At 39.3% G+C, this 14,739-nt stretch overlaps 1 protein-coding gene across 1 annotated transcript in view; it reads left to right on the top strand.

Moving 5' to 3' along the window:
* Nucleotides 1–3,225, top strand: part of asmt (acetylserotonin O-methyltransferase) — a 28,133-nt gene extending 24,908 nt beyond the window's left edge. The window contains exon 8 of the mRNA XM_044366085.1: nucleotides 723–3,225. Coding sequence (XP_044222020.1) covers nucleotides 723–940 — 218 coding nt within the window. The 3' untranslated portion in view covers nucleotides 941–3,225. The remainder of the gene's footprint in view (nucleotides 1–722) is intronic.
* The last annotated feature ends 11,514 nt before the right edge of the window (nucleotides 3,226–14,739 follow it).

Here is a 14,739-nt window from a genome sequence, read left to right as displayed (position 1 = left end):
TCTGCCAAGGGGCCATTTCCTGAAGCTGGCCAATCAAAACAGAGTGGGCTCATTGGGAAGCGGGTCTTAAAGAGACAGGAGCTAAAACAGCCTGTTTCAGACAGAGGCTGAACCGAGGGGCTGCATAATGAACCAGTAGCTATAAGATAAATCAGTAGTTTTTTGAAGCTGTAAATCATGCAAAGATATTACAGTAGAATCCCAGAATATAAATAAAGACCTGGAAATGTGCATGATACGTCCAATTTAATGTTATGAATGTAAACAAGAATATTACTATGAGGGCATTACTAATTTACAACAACTAAATGAAATGCTGAAATATGGTTGTTTGTCCTGTTAATAGTTGACCATTAAAAGTAAACTCTGCAGTGTACACACAGAATACACTGTGCATACTCTGTAATCATCACAGTTTTGTTCACTAACATAAATCTGTGGGACAAGTATGATCAAACTTTACACCAAACAGATTAAACAAATTGATGAGAATTGTTTTGTTTAGTTAATGATTATTTTAAACAGTGTTGTTTTGATATACGGTATTGCAGTGATTCAGCATTTAATTGATTAGTTAACTATGAAACAATAAATGTTCATGAAGCTATCGCTTGCAGGGATAGTATGCCAGGACACTCATCCAATCAGTCAGAGAAGGAGAGAAGGAAAGAAAGAAAGAAAGAAAGAAAGACAGAAAGAAAGCTGACTTCTTGATCCTGCAGGTGGAGGTGTATTGCTGGTGGAGGCGTTGCTCCATGAAGACGGCTCTGGCCCGCTGACAGTGCAGCTATACTCCCTGAACATGCTGGTGCAGACGGAGGGCCGGGAGAGAACCGCTGCCCAGTATGCTGCCCTGCTGGCTGCTGCTGGCTTCACCAACATCCAGCACCGCCACACAGGCAAGATTTATGACGCAGTCCTGGGACGCAAAGAGACATGAGACCGAAAAATTAAGATGCTCGTGTACCAGGACTGAAAGCTCCCATCACCCCAACTGTACTACTACTGTTGTATTATTATTGAATATTTTTAAAGTTTTAATTCAATTCTTGTTTCTCTACATTGGAATATTGGGCATCATTTTAAAAACATTCCTGTAAAACTAGCATATTTGATATCTTTGGAAGTTTTCAGATAAAATAAAGTAAAAATGAAGTTCTTTGGGTTTGAACAATGCAATCAGTTTGTAATGGACCCCTATGGTTAGCAGAATAAGAGCTGCTCCGTTAGCATGAATGACATTAGTCACGGCATCATAACAGAAAAAGTCAAAAAAGTCAAAAGCAAAACCTCAAAATAACTCCTCTGGCATTTTATCGTTAAGCCAGACTTGTATTCTGGTCATTAAGTGACAGACTGAAATTGTAGTTGTGCATGTCAGTGTAACCCGCCATTGACAAAGGTACACCTGCAGGCTACTGCTCTGAATTGTCGTCTCATCCTCCACCATAACAAAGCATTGGATTGATGTAGAAATGTTATACTCTGGAGTCTGTAAGCCTCCTTTGGTCATTCAGACTGCACGCACTGAAACCAAACATGGCAAAATCCTGGTAGTGTTTAATAAACAGAGCAGTTATTGGATTTAAAAATGGATATAAAACATACTTTTTAATATTCATGTTTGTTGTGTGGATGTGGTAATCTCTATAACCTGTCTGTCAGTTTGATGTTAGTTAGTGGCCATGAATGAAAGTAGTTGTTGCAAAGTCTTACGTCAATGACTGTGATTTTCTTAGTTTTCACAGTGAGTGCATCCTGGGGAAAAGAAATGTATTGTGTTGCAATACAAGCCAGTGGGAGACCTTTGTGTTTCATGTGATTACTTCTGAAAGAGGGTTGAACAAGATCACTGCTGCATCTTGCCAGTTTACCAAATGGTGCAGTTACTTTTCATTTTGAGTGTATTACTCTTACTTGTTGGAGAGGAAGGTGTGAGTAAATGTCTGAGATAAGTCACCAACATCCCTGCACAGTCTAATCTGTTGCACTTTTTTTTTAACTCACTGTTTGTCAGTGCTTGCCTAATTTAACTTTATCTGTGATGTAATGTCAGAGGAAAAATTAGCTTTTTGGTTAGTTTGAGTTATTGTTACACTGAAAATTGATACATTAGATTTTACATTATGGCAAAGATTGATATAATTTTTCTGGTCACCTAAGAAAAAGTTCAACATTTACTGGTGTTTTAGTCCTGGCTTGTTGTGCCATCTCCTGAGAAAATGATGTGGCTCTCTTTGGCTTGTGTTTTGACATATTTTCACCAGTCACTCATTTACTTTGGTGGCTGTTTTGTGCTGCAAAGATAAAGTTATCTTCTATTGCTTTTATACTGGGAGCAGTTAGTTGCCAACACTTTGGTTTTGTCGGTCCAGATAACCACATGTATGAGCTAAAAGTGTTTGAAAGCTGCTTAGTGCTGCAGAGAGGGGTACTGATTCTCAGTGGGATCACTAGCATGAGAAACCCTTTTGCAAAACCAGGAGTACTTTCATTGAATGTTAATCTAAAAAAAATTGCTTAATGCAGCTTTAATATTTGAAAATTATTTTAGATACACAGCCTGCTGCTCTCTCTGAGTCACGACTTGTGCATATACAAATTTACAACACATATTTTGACTAAAATATGTAACAGCTCCTCAGTCAAATAGAGCAGCAAAATAAAAATATAGTAACTATTTTCTGCTAACAGCACCTAACATTTGTTAAAATGGTACTAAGGTACTTACAAATAGTGTCCAAGGGAACAATGTGAGAAGACAGACTGCAGCAGGTGGGCAGTGCAGTACACAATATTATGTTAAATATAAAACATAATCCTGAATTCACTCAAACAGTCCAAGGCACTGTGAATGTGAACATAATGGCAGAAAATACTGATATGTTGCTAACAATAAAACACTAAAACCGACATTTTATAGCCAAGCCTGTTCGGTCAAATTCTACACAATCAAGTAAAAGACTAAACCCAGTTCAGCCTGACTCAGCTGTAAACGATTATCCATACACTGCAGAGGTCAAACTCTGTTAGGTGCTATGCTGTGTGAGCTTCCAGTCTCATTGCTAAGAAGATGAACTTCCTTGCATATCTTTTCTCATCACTCAATCCTAATCCCTGTGTCTGAACCTCTTGCCTCATACTTTTCTTAACAGCCTAGTAAAGCTGTCTTTGTACCGTGTTCTCTGTAATGATGGACGTGACTCAATAAATCTTTTTCACAATGGCCCGGTCCATCTTTTATTTTACCTCCATCCTCTCTTTGTGCACAGAATGAATTCAGGATTCAGATATCAGCCTTTTGGTTCACCTCCAATGTGATGCAGTTTGTTTGAAAACATTATCAAATTAATCCACAGATGTTCCGTTGTGACTGGTAGATTTCACACAAGTATTTGTGAATGTAATTTAGCATTTATAGTAGTGGTAATAACAGTGTAACAGACCCCAGGTGTGAGGCCTGTAGTCAGGTTACATTTGTCTTGTAAAGAACAGGGAAGTAATGGTGCAGGCAACAGATAATGTGTTTCCTTCTCCTGCTTCTGCCAGTATTTATTTACTCTGATGTATGAATTTTAACTGAAACCTTATTTGTATTCTGTACTTCACATTTCTCTTCTTAAAACCATTACCAACAAAAATCTCTTTCTCACATAGATATTCAAACGTATATAAACACTCTGTGTTTGTTCTATTGTTCTCCATCTAGCAACAAATGAAAAGAAAATAAGTATAATTTTTTTTGTCCAAAAAATATCATCACTAACAAGCTACCAGGTAGGCTGGCTGACTAGACACTGTGCTTAGCATAACACGAACAACATATGAGTACAATGGGAAACCCATAGTGGAAAAACAGCACAGCTGTAAAATGTACGCATTACACCCCTGGACCAAAAATAAACAATGGATATGCATATAAAGCAGTATTTCAGAGCACGTACATAACTTAACAGCTTTAATAGCATGTACTGTGAGTGAACATGAACCCCCTCTAAAGATTAACACACATGTCTAAAGCTGTAGCATTCTCTTTACATTATTTTATGACATTCAGAACAAACTACCTCACCTCTTGCAAAAAAGAAAAAAAAAAAAAAGGCATTTACATTTAGATTGTACTGAAATGTTACAGTATGTGTGTTTCTGCCAGTTACTAACCTGTAAAGAATGGGGGCTGTGCGTCATGACAGTAATGCCATTTATTTAGGCAGGAAAATAAATATCAGTTGTCAGCATCTTGAGCTGAAAAAGATTATAATCAGCCTTCATAAACCAATATTGGCTGAACCCTGCTCTGCATTCAGATGACTGTAACGTCACTGTTGACTTCTCTGCCTCTTTCCAGCACTCATTCTCGCCGCCCTCTCATATCCCCCCTCTCTCTTGTGAATTAATCGGACTTCAAAGTGCAACAAATTAGAAATCCTTGTGGACAGCTATACAAAGAGGCGGCCTAATGAGGGGAAATGGAGTGCTGAGGCTGAAGACAGCTTGACCTGTGCAGAGACAGAGATAGTACCGAGTGACACGGTGCAGTGTTACCAATATCACGGTGGTTAACTGGTGCTGTGTACAACTTGGACACATTAGAGAAATATATCTTTCCCTGAGGATAAAACACTATTTCAGTTGAAGTAAGAAACGTACAGGAAAAATAAGTCATCACAACTCTGAGCACTCCTTTTAAATGTGAGGTTAAATCTGAATTAATCCAAATCTACAGTCATCCGTGTAACCTGATTTAACTTTCCCGTAATTATAAATCCTCCCCTCACGCTAAAACCAGATTAGATAAGAATGAGCTTTTTAAGTTTTTCTGCTCCTTTGAAGAAAAAGGTACAAAAGTTAACTTTCTCTGGATGAAAACATCATACTGCTTTGTATTTTGTAGTAAAATGAAGCACTGGAAATCAACGCTGTTTGATTTTCGGATTACTCATATAGATAAAGAATTATTCTCCTGATTTATAAAAGGAAGCCAGGACGTCAAATAATTACAGCATGGAGTAACATTTAAAACTATACAGTGGGATTGCTTTTCAGTCAGGATGAGAAACGACATTTAACCAAACTTCACCAATTTTTTTTCGCTGCTGTAAAAAACTATCTGTAATTTTGTGAGGGTATCTCTTCAAGTGCTATCCCTCGCTTTTCGTCAATGATTTAGACCGCAGTCAATGTTTTCCACTTCAGCAGAGAAAGGTGCATACATTTGTCCTCTCTATCTTTCAGTTCCATTTACTACTCCATCTCTTGAAGCTATTATTGCGCCGGGCCTCGGGTTCAACCGGAGTGGGTTTTATGGAGGGCTCTACAAAGTTAGAGCTGTAAAAATCGGGAGCTGTGATGGAGAAGAGGATAGATAGATGAGCTGAGGACTCCGACCAGAGGAAACACACAATCCCAAAACAGTGCAAAGACAGAGTGTGTCCCTGTTGCCTAGTGGTTTATGATGTATATCCATGTAACCACAATGTCTCTAGTTCAAGTCCAGCCAGCGCTTCTGTTGCATTTAATCCCCCTGTGACTCCACACGATTCCTATTTGTCTATCAAACTATCAAACAAAGTCAAAAGAGCCAAATAAATCATTTTAATGATGCAAAAATGGTGTTTGTGATTTGATTCGTACATATTTATGTATTCATTTTAAAACACATTCCCCTCCAGGAACTTGATGAAAAGTTAAAAATGATAAAAACAAGAACTCTCATGAGTATCTCTAAATTATGACGCAATAAGTAAAATTTATGACTTACGGCCATGTGTTTATATCAGTGTGTGTTTTGTGCTGTGTGAATGCAATATATCATGTGTGTTCACCTTTGTGTATTCACTGTGAGGGTATGTGTGTGTGTGTGTGTGTGTGTGTGTGCATGTGTGTGTGTGTTTGTGCACTACACTCTTTGGGGACACTCAAAATCTGCTCCACAAGTCACACAGCCTTGCACCCTCAAGCTTCAGGATGCCACTTTAAGATAACAACTTGAGGGCATTTCAGGGAACACGCTCCGTTTAAGCCCAGAGACCATGTGTGTGTGTATGTGTGTGTGTGTGTGTGTGTGTGTGTGTGTATGTGTGTGTGTGTGTGCGTGTGGTGCTTATTAGAGCTCCTGGCTCTTTTTGTGATGTAGCTATGTTTTCATTCCAAAGTTTTCACAGGAAACTGAAAATTAAGATTTGCTTTCCTTTTTGGAGCAGCATACACAGCAGAGTTTGATATCTCAGCGTTTTCAAACAGGAATATCCTGGAAAATCTCACTGTGATCAGAAGAGTAAAGTCAATTTGTGTCAACTTTGGGATTTTATTTGTGTGTTTTGCTTAAATGCATAAAACAAAATTTCCTTAACACTGTGTATAAACTTTAATTTAAATTTTTCTTTTATAGTTTGTAATGATGCAGCGACGGACAAATGTCATTTTTACATCACATGATCAATGTTTCAGAGTTACTTCTCTGAATTTCATCCACCTGTGTTGCTATAGTAACCTGATGTGCCACAGTTTTTCTATAAAAGAAGAAACAAACTGCTTCCAAAAATGACACCCAGAGTTTACCTTATGTAACACAACCTGTTTATTTTTTATTTTAGTCACAAGGTGTCACACAATCAGGGACTAGGTATTTTTTTTAACTCCTGTTTCGAATAGGAGATTAGCTGTATATGGCTGTTGCATGACAATAAAAAAATAACATTACAAAGCATGTCACTAGGATGACTGCGCCTGCTCGCTGCTTCCTGTCAGTGATGAAACCTCATTCAAACCGCTGTTTGTTTTGTTGTGGCACAGCTATGTTTAAAAAAAGGTCGAGACAAAAGAGGTCGTGATGGCAGCGTTGCCTCAACAGAGAGACGAAGAGGAAAGATGGGCATGAGCAGTGAGAGAGAGGTCTGTCTTCTCATCAGAACCATGGTGATGGGAACAAAACACACACACACACACACACACCCATCACATCTCACAACTCAATAAGTGTCTCTTGGCTGTAAGCCGTGCTTTGTCACTTCCAAACACTTCCATAATTCATGGGCCGGTGACAGCAGTATTGAACTGAGGACAAAGATGTCTGCCCTGTAGGCTACACACACACACACAGATACACACACACACACACACACACACACATATACAAAATGCAGTTGTATATTTTCATGAGCTACAAATACAGAAAAACAGAGAATGTGTGTTAGTGGAGACCTTTGGAGAGGTGGTGAAGCTTAGCTGGGCAGTGTGTGTGTGTGTGTGCATGAGTGTGTGTGCATGTTATATTTCTCCACTTGATAATGACTTTTTGCCCTTCTTCCTCTCTGTCACTTACTGTTGCTTCTGTTTTTTGTATCTTTGTCCTGCCCCTTAGCATGACTAAATACAGTTTGTCTCACACATACACACACATGCACACCCACACGCACGCACGCACACACAGATTTACGTTCCCACAACATAATGAATACCTGGACCACACACATAAACACACACACACACGAGCACACACACAGCAGGAGGTTGCCACAAGGTTGTCACTTCTGCTCCTGGCAACATGTCACCCACCCACATGCCCCCTCCCAAAAAAGAAGCGACCAGGGACAGAAATACATCCACATCTTGGTCTTGACGTCATTTGGACCTCCTAGCCAAACCGAGGAACACGCACCCAGCCAATGGTTTCTCTTTATTAAAGTGATTTTTCACAGCATCAATGCCTGTATTGAGTTGAGATTAAGAGTGGAAGGCATGACGCGTGTCATTGCTGCATTTGTACAAGTGACACTGAAGAGCCCTGAAATGACTTCTAAACCAGCAGCAGGAAAACAAAACACTTGCACCACTGCACTTGCACCGCATGAATATAAACTAAGGAAAATTGACATTTTTTTGTTATAACCTAAAGACCTCTGCATTTGTCATTTGTCAGTATTACTGTAACATAGTCACTGTAAAATAAACCATGAATTAACTGTAATAGGTATAAAAGCCAAGTATACATCATGTGCTTGCAAAAAAGGTTTCCAGGGGTTCTATCCACGTGATTTCAGCAAAATGAATAAAACAAGAGTTTCATTATAGGTTTCATTAACGCCACTATTATGTTACTACACACTGTACAGTTAATTAAATACTATACAGTATATATAAATACATGTTCTTGTGCATATCAGATATACATTTTGTAAAGCACCCCCATGATCTAGGGGTTGAGATGCCCACCATAAACCTTACTGTCGCTGTTTGAATTCATTATTATGGAAAGCTCCTTTGTTGTTGAAAGGTTGAAAATGCACAAAAAGTACTTTAGATAGATTCTTTATTGTCCTTCAAGGAAATTTGTTGCCACAGTCTGCACAGAGCATCACATGAATACATAGATACATAAATACAGTACACATTCACAACGTAACTACATGTATCCATACAGGATACATCCACATTCATACACGCATACATAGCACATATACACAAAATACAGTCATTGGGGTATTTTGTTTAGCAATGTTATGGCAGAGGGGACAAAACTCCTGCCATAACACGCTCGTTTCCAGGCCAGGGATCTGTATCTGCGACCAGATGGAAGCAGTGTGAAGAATGGGTAGGGGGGGTGCATGGGGTCATGTACAATGTTGTGTGCTCTGCGTGTGATAGCTTTGCTGTTGAGGTCTGAGAGGTTGGGGGTGGGGAAGCCAATAATTTTGGAGGCATTTTATGTAATGCGCATGAGTTTGTTCCTATTGGAGGAAGTTAACATGGTGATGAAACAGGGGGAACAGTGGAGGAGAATGGATTGTAATTTGAAAAATAAAAACATAGTTGTATGAAGGTGTCTCAATCCATAAGGTCAGTACAAACAATTTATTAAACCTATAGATTGTTTGTTCTGGTCTGAATCAGTGGGTGAGTTGGCAAACTTGGTGCGTTTTCCCCCTTGGTTTGATTTCTCTTCACACATACAAAAATCCAAGCAAACACTACAAGCCACTTTGCTCATTGCTCAGATGTGTCTGGAGTGGGAGCGAGAAATACAGGAAGAAGGTCCTGAAGAAGGTCTTATCTGCCAAATACCAAAAATGCAACACACTTCATTGCACTGGTCCAGGTCTGACCTTGATTCATTCTCTGGCTAGTTGCTAGTAACTGTTGATTTCGCTCATCAGCATCCCAGTATGCAAAGTGCACCTGGCTATGGGAGGTGTTGAGCTCAAAATTGCAGAGTATGCCTTGTAGTTGGGTCAGATCGAGGTCGGATGATGTTCCCACCACAAAGGAACCGCTCCAGAGTTTGTTTGGGAGTGGACTGAGAACACCTCCTCAGTGGGTTTCAGTACAGTTGTTTTGGTCTGCAATCTAAGTATGATTACTGTGTTCAGACTTTCCTAAACAAATTGCATGAAGGGGAAAAAATTGAACCAGACTTTGATTCAACCGGACTAAACAGTGCAGGTTTGAAAACACCCTTAGTTGCAAGTATTTTTATTTCTATTTGTCACTTGCTGTCAGTCAGGTCAAAATGTGCTTCTACAAGTCAGGTGTCTGTCCAATAACTCCAAACTTTTCTCATTTTGACTCGCGTCTGCCTGCGAGAGATGCAGGTGGCCTGGCTGTTACAGCACCTCCAACCTTAGTTTTAAATGTTCCTGTGTCTCCTTTGACAAACATTTTAGGTTTAATCTCCACAGTAGGGGCCTGATTCTTTTTGTTGTAATCTGCAGACCCCTACTGCTACAGTAGCAGAGTTTTCTGAACTGCTATTTTTTATCACCCTCTCACTGCTGCAACCCCATCTGGACTCTTGGTGACATCCATGTCTGCTGCTGATCCAGTTCACTTGCTGCTGCTGCTGCATTGAATTTTAGTGAGTCTTTTAAGTTTGAGTTTGAGGTCATAATCAAACAAATGAGCTATAAATAACAATGTAAATGAACGCATCATTTAAATCATTTTAAAATATGCTCTGTAGGACTTTAAAGAAGATGTGATTTACACCTCTCTAAGGACCTCTCAGTTTGATTGAAAATGTTACGCACTTGACTTATTCCTTCCCACCACTGATGTCTCTGTGTGTAAGATTATAAAGATTATAATGTCCTGAGCTCCATTCAGATCCTGTACTTGTTGCTGACCCTGAGTCATTTCAATAAAGTCTTCTCAGACACATTTCAATCTTGTCTTTTTCAGCAGTCACATAACTCCTCTGATGACACGTTTACACCTTACAATCGCCAGCTTAAGACTTAATTATATCTCATAAGGACAATTTCCATAAACCTAACGTTCCTGCGTCTGAAGATGTTTTGACATTGGGTAAAAAAAAACCCTTCAAAACATCTTTACTTAATGTACATTTCATTCTGTTGTGTTATCTCTCCAGACAACACAGCACCGCTGAAAGCTTATTGTTTGGAGTCAGTTGCAGCAACTCTACTTTTGCCTTTAAAACTACCCCTCATGGACTTGGACTAAGCCGTATATTGTCTCAGACAGAGCTAACACAGACCAGGCTTTTAGTCATGTAGACCTACAGTACAAGCAAAGGATCTCGTGGCCACATGCAGAGAAAATGAGGTACAAGCAGATAAACACACACACACACACACACAGAGATGCATGCACACATGTTTTTATGTTGTCATGCTCAAATATAACAGTTCGCTATGCACACTTTGTAGTAAAAGTAGATTTGATTCAACAGGGCTAAATGGACACCAAGAGGATTCCCATGAAACCCACTGAAATAAGTATCATTCCTCCATGCACTGTGGAACTATATTTAAATTACTTATGTATTTTGATTATCTGAAACCTTTTAATTTGTTATGTTTACTTGAAAAAAAAAATCGTTTCAACACTTAAACCTGTATTAACTGATTTTTTTGGAAACAAGTTATGAACACATTTACATATCATCATCTTTTAAGTTGATATATTGAACTTGTTAACAAACATTTGCTTATTTACATGGATCATTATCATTCATTTGCAGTCATGTTTCTATCCACCTGGTGAATTGTCCAATATTCACTCTCTTTTAGCTCTGTTTCTGCTCTCTATCAACTCCTGAGGGAAATATCTGTCTCTTTAGCTGCTAAATGTTCCACTATGCTCTTCAGCAAGTCGTGTCTGTGTCTGTCAGCTGCTTGGTGCTAAGCAGGTAGGGTACAGTTGGTTTATAGAGCTTTTTCTCTGAAAACAGCCTCCTGCTGCAGCCAAAAACAACACTATGAGAGCAATGAGAGTGAACCAAAACAGTAATGTTGCAGCCAGACAGCTGCCAGTGAGCTGAAACTTGCTATAAAACTCCGTAAAGCTGAGGGAAGCTGCAGCGTCGGGTGATAATTCTCTGTATGTTCTTCTCTGTGATGACGACGACTCTCGCATTATGCATTGTCATTTAATACATTGTTATCATAAAGAAATCTTGTTATACACTTTAAGGCTTGTATCTATTAGTAACAGTGACAAAAATAGAGTGGGAAGTTTGTAAATTTCTTTTTCTGTATTATAGCTTAAAAATTAGTATTATTAATTGTGCTGTATTCATTAAGAGTTTCAGTGCACAAGCACTATTATTCTGACACATGCATTCTTGCCATATAGTGCATGTAACTTGCTTTGTATTCCTCTATGATGAGTCATATTAGGTTTGTGTAATAGACAATACCAGCCTGAATACTTTCTTTGCTCACAGCCATTATCAGCCCAGTTCCAGCAGCCATGCCGGGTACACTGCTCTGTAGAACACTTCAGCTCATTTCATCATTTGTTCGAGTTTACAGCTTTAGTCCACCGTGTACTACTAATAAATTCAACATTTTGCGCTGTTGAACAGAATAATTCCCACATGGTAATGAGGTTCTCACAAGCTTTGTGACCACTGACTCATTTTCCCCTTTGATTGTTACCTGTAAATGCTACCTGGGTAATTAAAAATGCAGTTCTGGAGACACTAATGGATAATCTTCACCCAATGACAAAAAATCAGTTATCAGTCTGTCTACTTCAGCAGTGAATGAAGTGCATCATGTAAATGGGTCAAATACAGCCTTAATGGTTATGGTGAAATGGATTCAGTTGCCATAGGTGATTACTCACAGGAGCATCTGGCCTTTTTGAAAGAGCACAGTTTGTTTCAGCATACAAGAGCTGGGCAGATTAACATATTTCCCATGATTGTTTTCATTAGTGTGTAAATGCCAGGGTCGCTCCGGTCCCTGTCCCTGAGGGAATCAGAACAGGCGAAGCATACTGCCTGTTTGACAGGCAGGGGAGTGGGGTGGGGGGGGGAGAGAAATTAATATTCATAAAACATACTGTAGGTATATCTGTAAGCCTAACCCCACATGCAAAAACATGCACGTACTCTTCTACATGTTATCTCAGAGTGCCACTAATCTGTTTTACACTGTCAAGTCAGAACATCCACAAGGGGAAATGGCTCCCATTCATTTAATTCCACGGATTATTAGCCGCCTCCACTCATGTTGATTCAGTGCATCAGTTTGAGCAGCAGGGATAGAGGTTTGGCTCGGCTCTGTTGCAGCACTCTTTCAGCTCTATCTCTTTTTATACATTTTCTACAGGGGCAAGGAATGGTTCAGGTTTTGGAAAAACCGAGCCAGTTTAAACTCAGTTACAGCCGAGCTTTTGCTGACGGTGGGCTGAAAGAGAGATAGCAGCGAGTCTGACAACGACACAACAGGGGACATTTTGGCAAAATTCAGACAATATTGTGGGTGCTTTTCAATTGTTCATCTGAGAGGAAAAAAACCTCTCTTGCATGCAATTGAACAAGCGCCTGTCAACATGCCGAGATAATAAAAATGTATTCATAGAGCTGATGCAAGCTAAAAGAAACTCTGAATGCTACTATCTATAGCAGCCTGTTCGTTTGGGTCTTGACATGATAGCTACATTTGACATTACATTTGGATGCGAAAGTTCTTCCAAATTTTAACCCATCATATTTACCCAAAATACTAGTCAGTTCAGAGTGGATGCCATTTTTAGTATGCTGATGCTTACTGTAAAGAGTAATAAAAAAGACATGGCTACAGTATAAGTGCAGTATTACAGTCCTCACCTGTTATTGAGGCTAAGGTAAATGAAAAGGGCAATTATCACAAAACTGACCCTTTGCTAAATCCCACTCCATAGTTATTGTTGCTATGTCTGTCAGGCTTTCCAAACTCGCTCTGCACATATGCAGTTCACAATGACAATGCAGACAGATTCACCTCTCAAAATTTTTAGTAATTTTAAATACATTTAGGTCTCGGATTTCATACAGAGGAAGACAAAAGCAGGCTTTTTTTCAGTGACTGTTGATTTAGCGGACTTAAATGATAACTAGCTAGCTAGCGTTAACTTGACAAAATTGCTTGACAAAGCTGTGTCCGGCAGGTTCATTTTAAAGGGAGAATCCTGTAAAAGGGTCTGCAATATGCAATAGGTCTTGTGTGCATACATGATGATGATGGTGATCCATGTAGACATGTAAATAAGCAGCAGCACTTACTGAATTGCCATAGTATTACATTACAGATAAGGATGTCTTGTTTGGATGCTTACTACAAAAACGCAAAAGTGGACATGCAAAACAGGTTAGATTTATGCTTTATTGTTTGTATTTTCAAATAGTACGTACACCACTACACCTTCACAAGAGAAAAGAATTGGGGGAATAACTGTGTGTTCAGAAAGAACATGAAGTGAATTTTAGTGACGGCGTGATTGCATATGAAGTTGATGTAAAGACAAGTATATGCAAAATTCGCCTGGGGCGGCACAGGTTGATGCAAATGTGATTGACGCAAATGCGCCCACGTGATTTGGAAATGTTTCAAATTGAGCAAAAAAATTTGCACGCATCTCGGGGCTTTATGGCTCCACGTCATAAACATACAGAGACGACAGGGTAAAGGAGAGAGACTGGAGGGAAATAGGCGTTTTGAGTTTAGTTGAACTGAACACAAACAAGCAAGCACATTCCCACAGACATGGTCAGTGCGTCTGTTGCTAGCTAGCTTACAGATAACGTGCTGTTGGTATATTGGATGAATAAATACAAACTAGTGGTCAAATTCGCACAAATGGTGTGAGGTGAAAATTTGCTTTGCATTCTGTCAGAACACACCATAAGAGTAACATATGTGTTTGGTCAAATGTAGTGCTATCTGAGATAAACGCTAAACTCTGAAAATTACACAAAAAATAAATTCGCATTACGGTGGCTGTAGGCCAGTTGGCCAGACATGCTAATGTTTACAGTTAAGATTACAGCAGACACACATACTGATTTACTGCATTGCTTGTTTTTCATTTTGGAAAGGCTAAAAGAAAAGACACCACCCTCCAAACTCTTTGTGTATGGACCATCATTCTCAATAGAGCCCTATACGCACTGCTTTGGCATGTGGAGAAATTGCTATGACATAACTGGAGAAGTCGGTTAGCAGACTATCAATTCAGGGTTATAAAGACACCTTTTCCCTTCCCCATGCTTTAGTGCAAAATGCAAATATTGTCACTGCCATTGACTCTAAAGTAAACTGAAGGGATGACCATCATGATTGACCACTAATGAAAAACAAATGGCAGCAGCATGCATTGGTGCGTACATAAAAGCGGGCAGCAGGCACACAAGAACAGAGTGTCCTCATCAGGATGCAGACAAAGGTTGCAGGGAATTCTGTCACCCTCTGTATTTTCAATTTCTCCACTTTCACGTTTCAGCTCTTATCA

Source organism: Thunnus albacares, chromosome 11 (assembly GCF_914725855.1).
Source record: "Thunnus albacares chromosome 11, fThuAlb1.1, whole genome shotgun sequence".
Lineage (NCBI taxonomy): Eukaryota > Metazoa > Chordata > Actinopteri > Scombriformes > Scombridae > Thunnus > Thunnus albacares.
The sequence above is the reverse complement of the archived record's forward strand: the minus strand, read 5'-3'. Positions and strand labels throughout refer to the sequence as shown.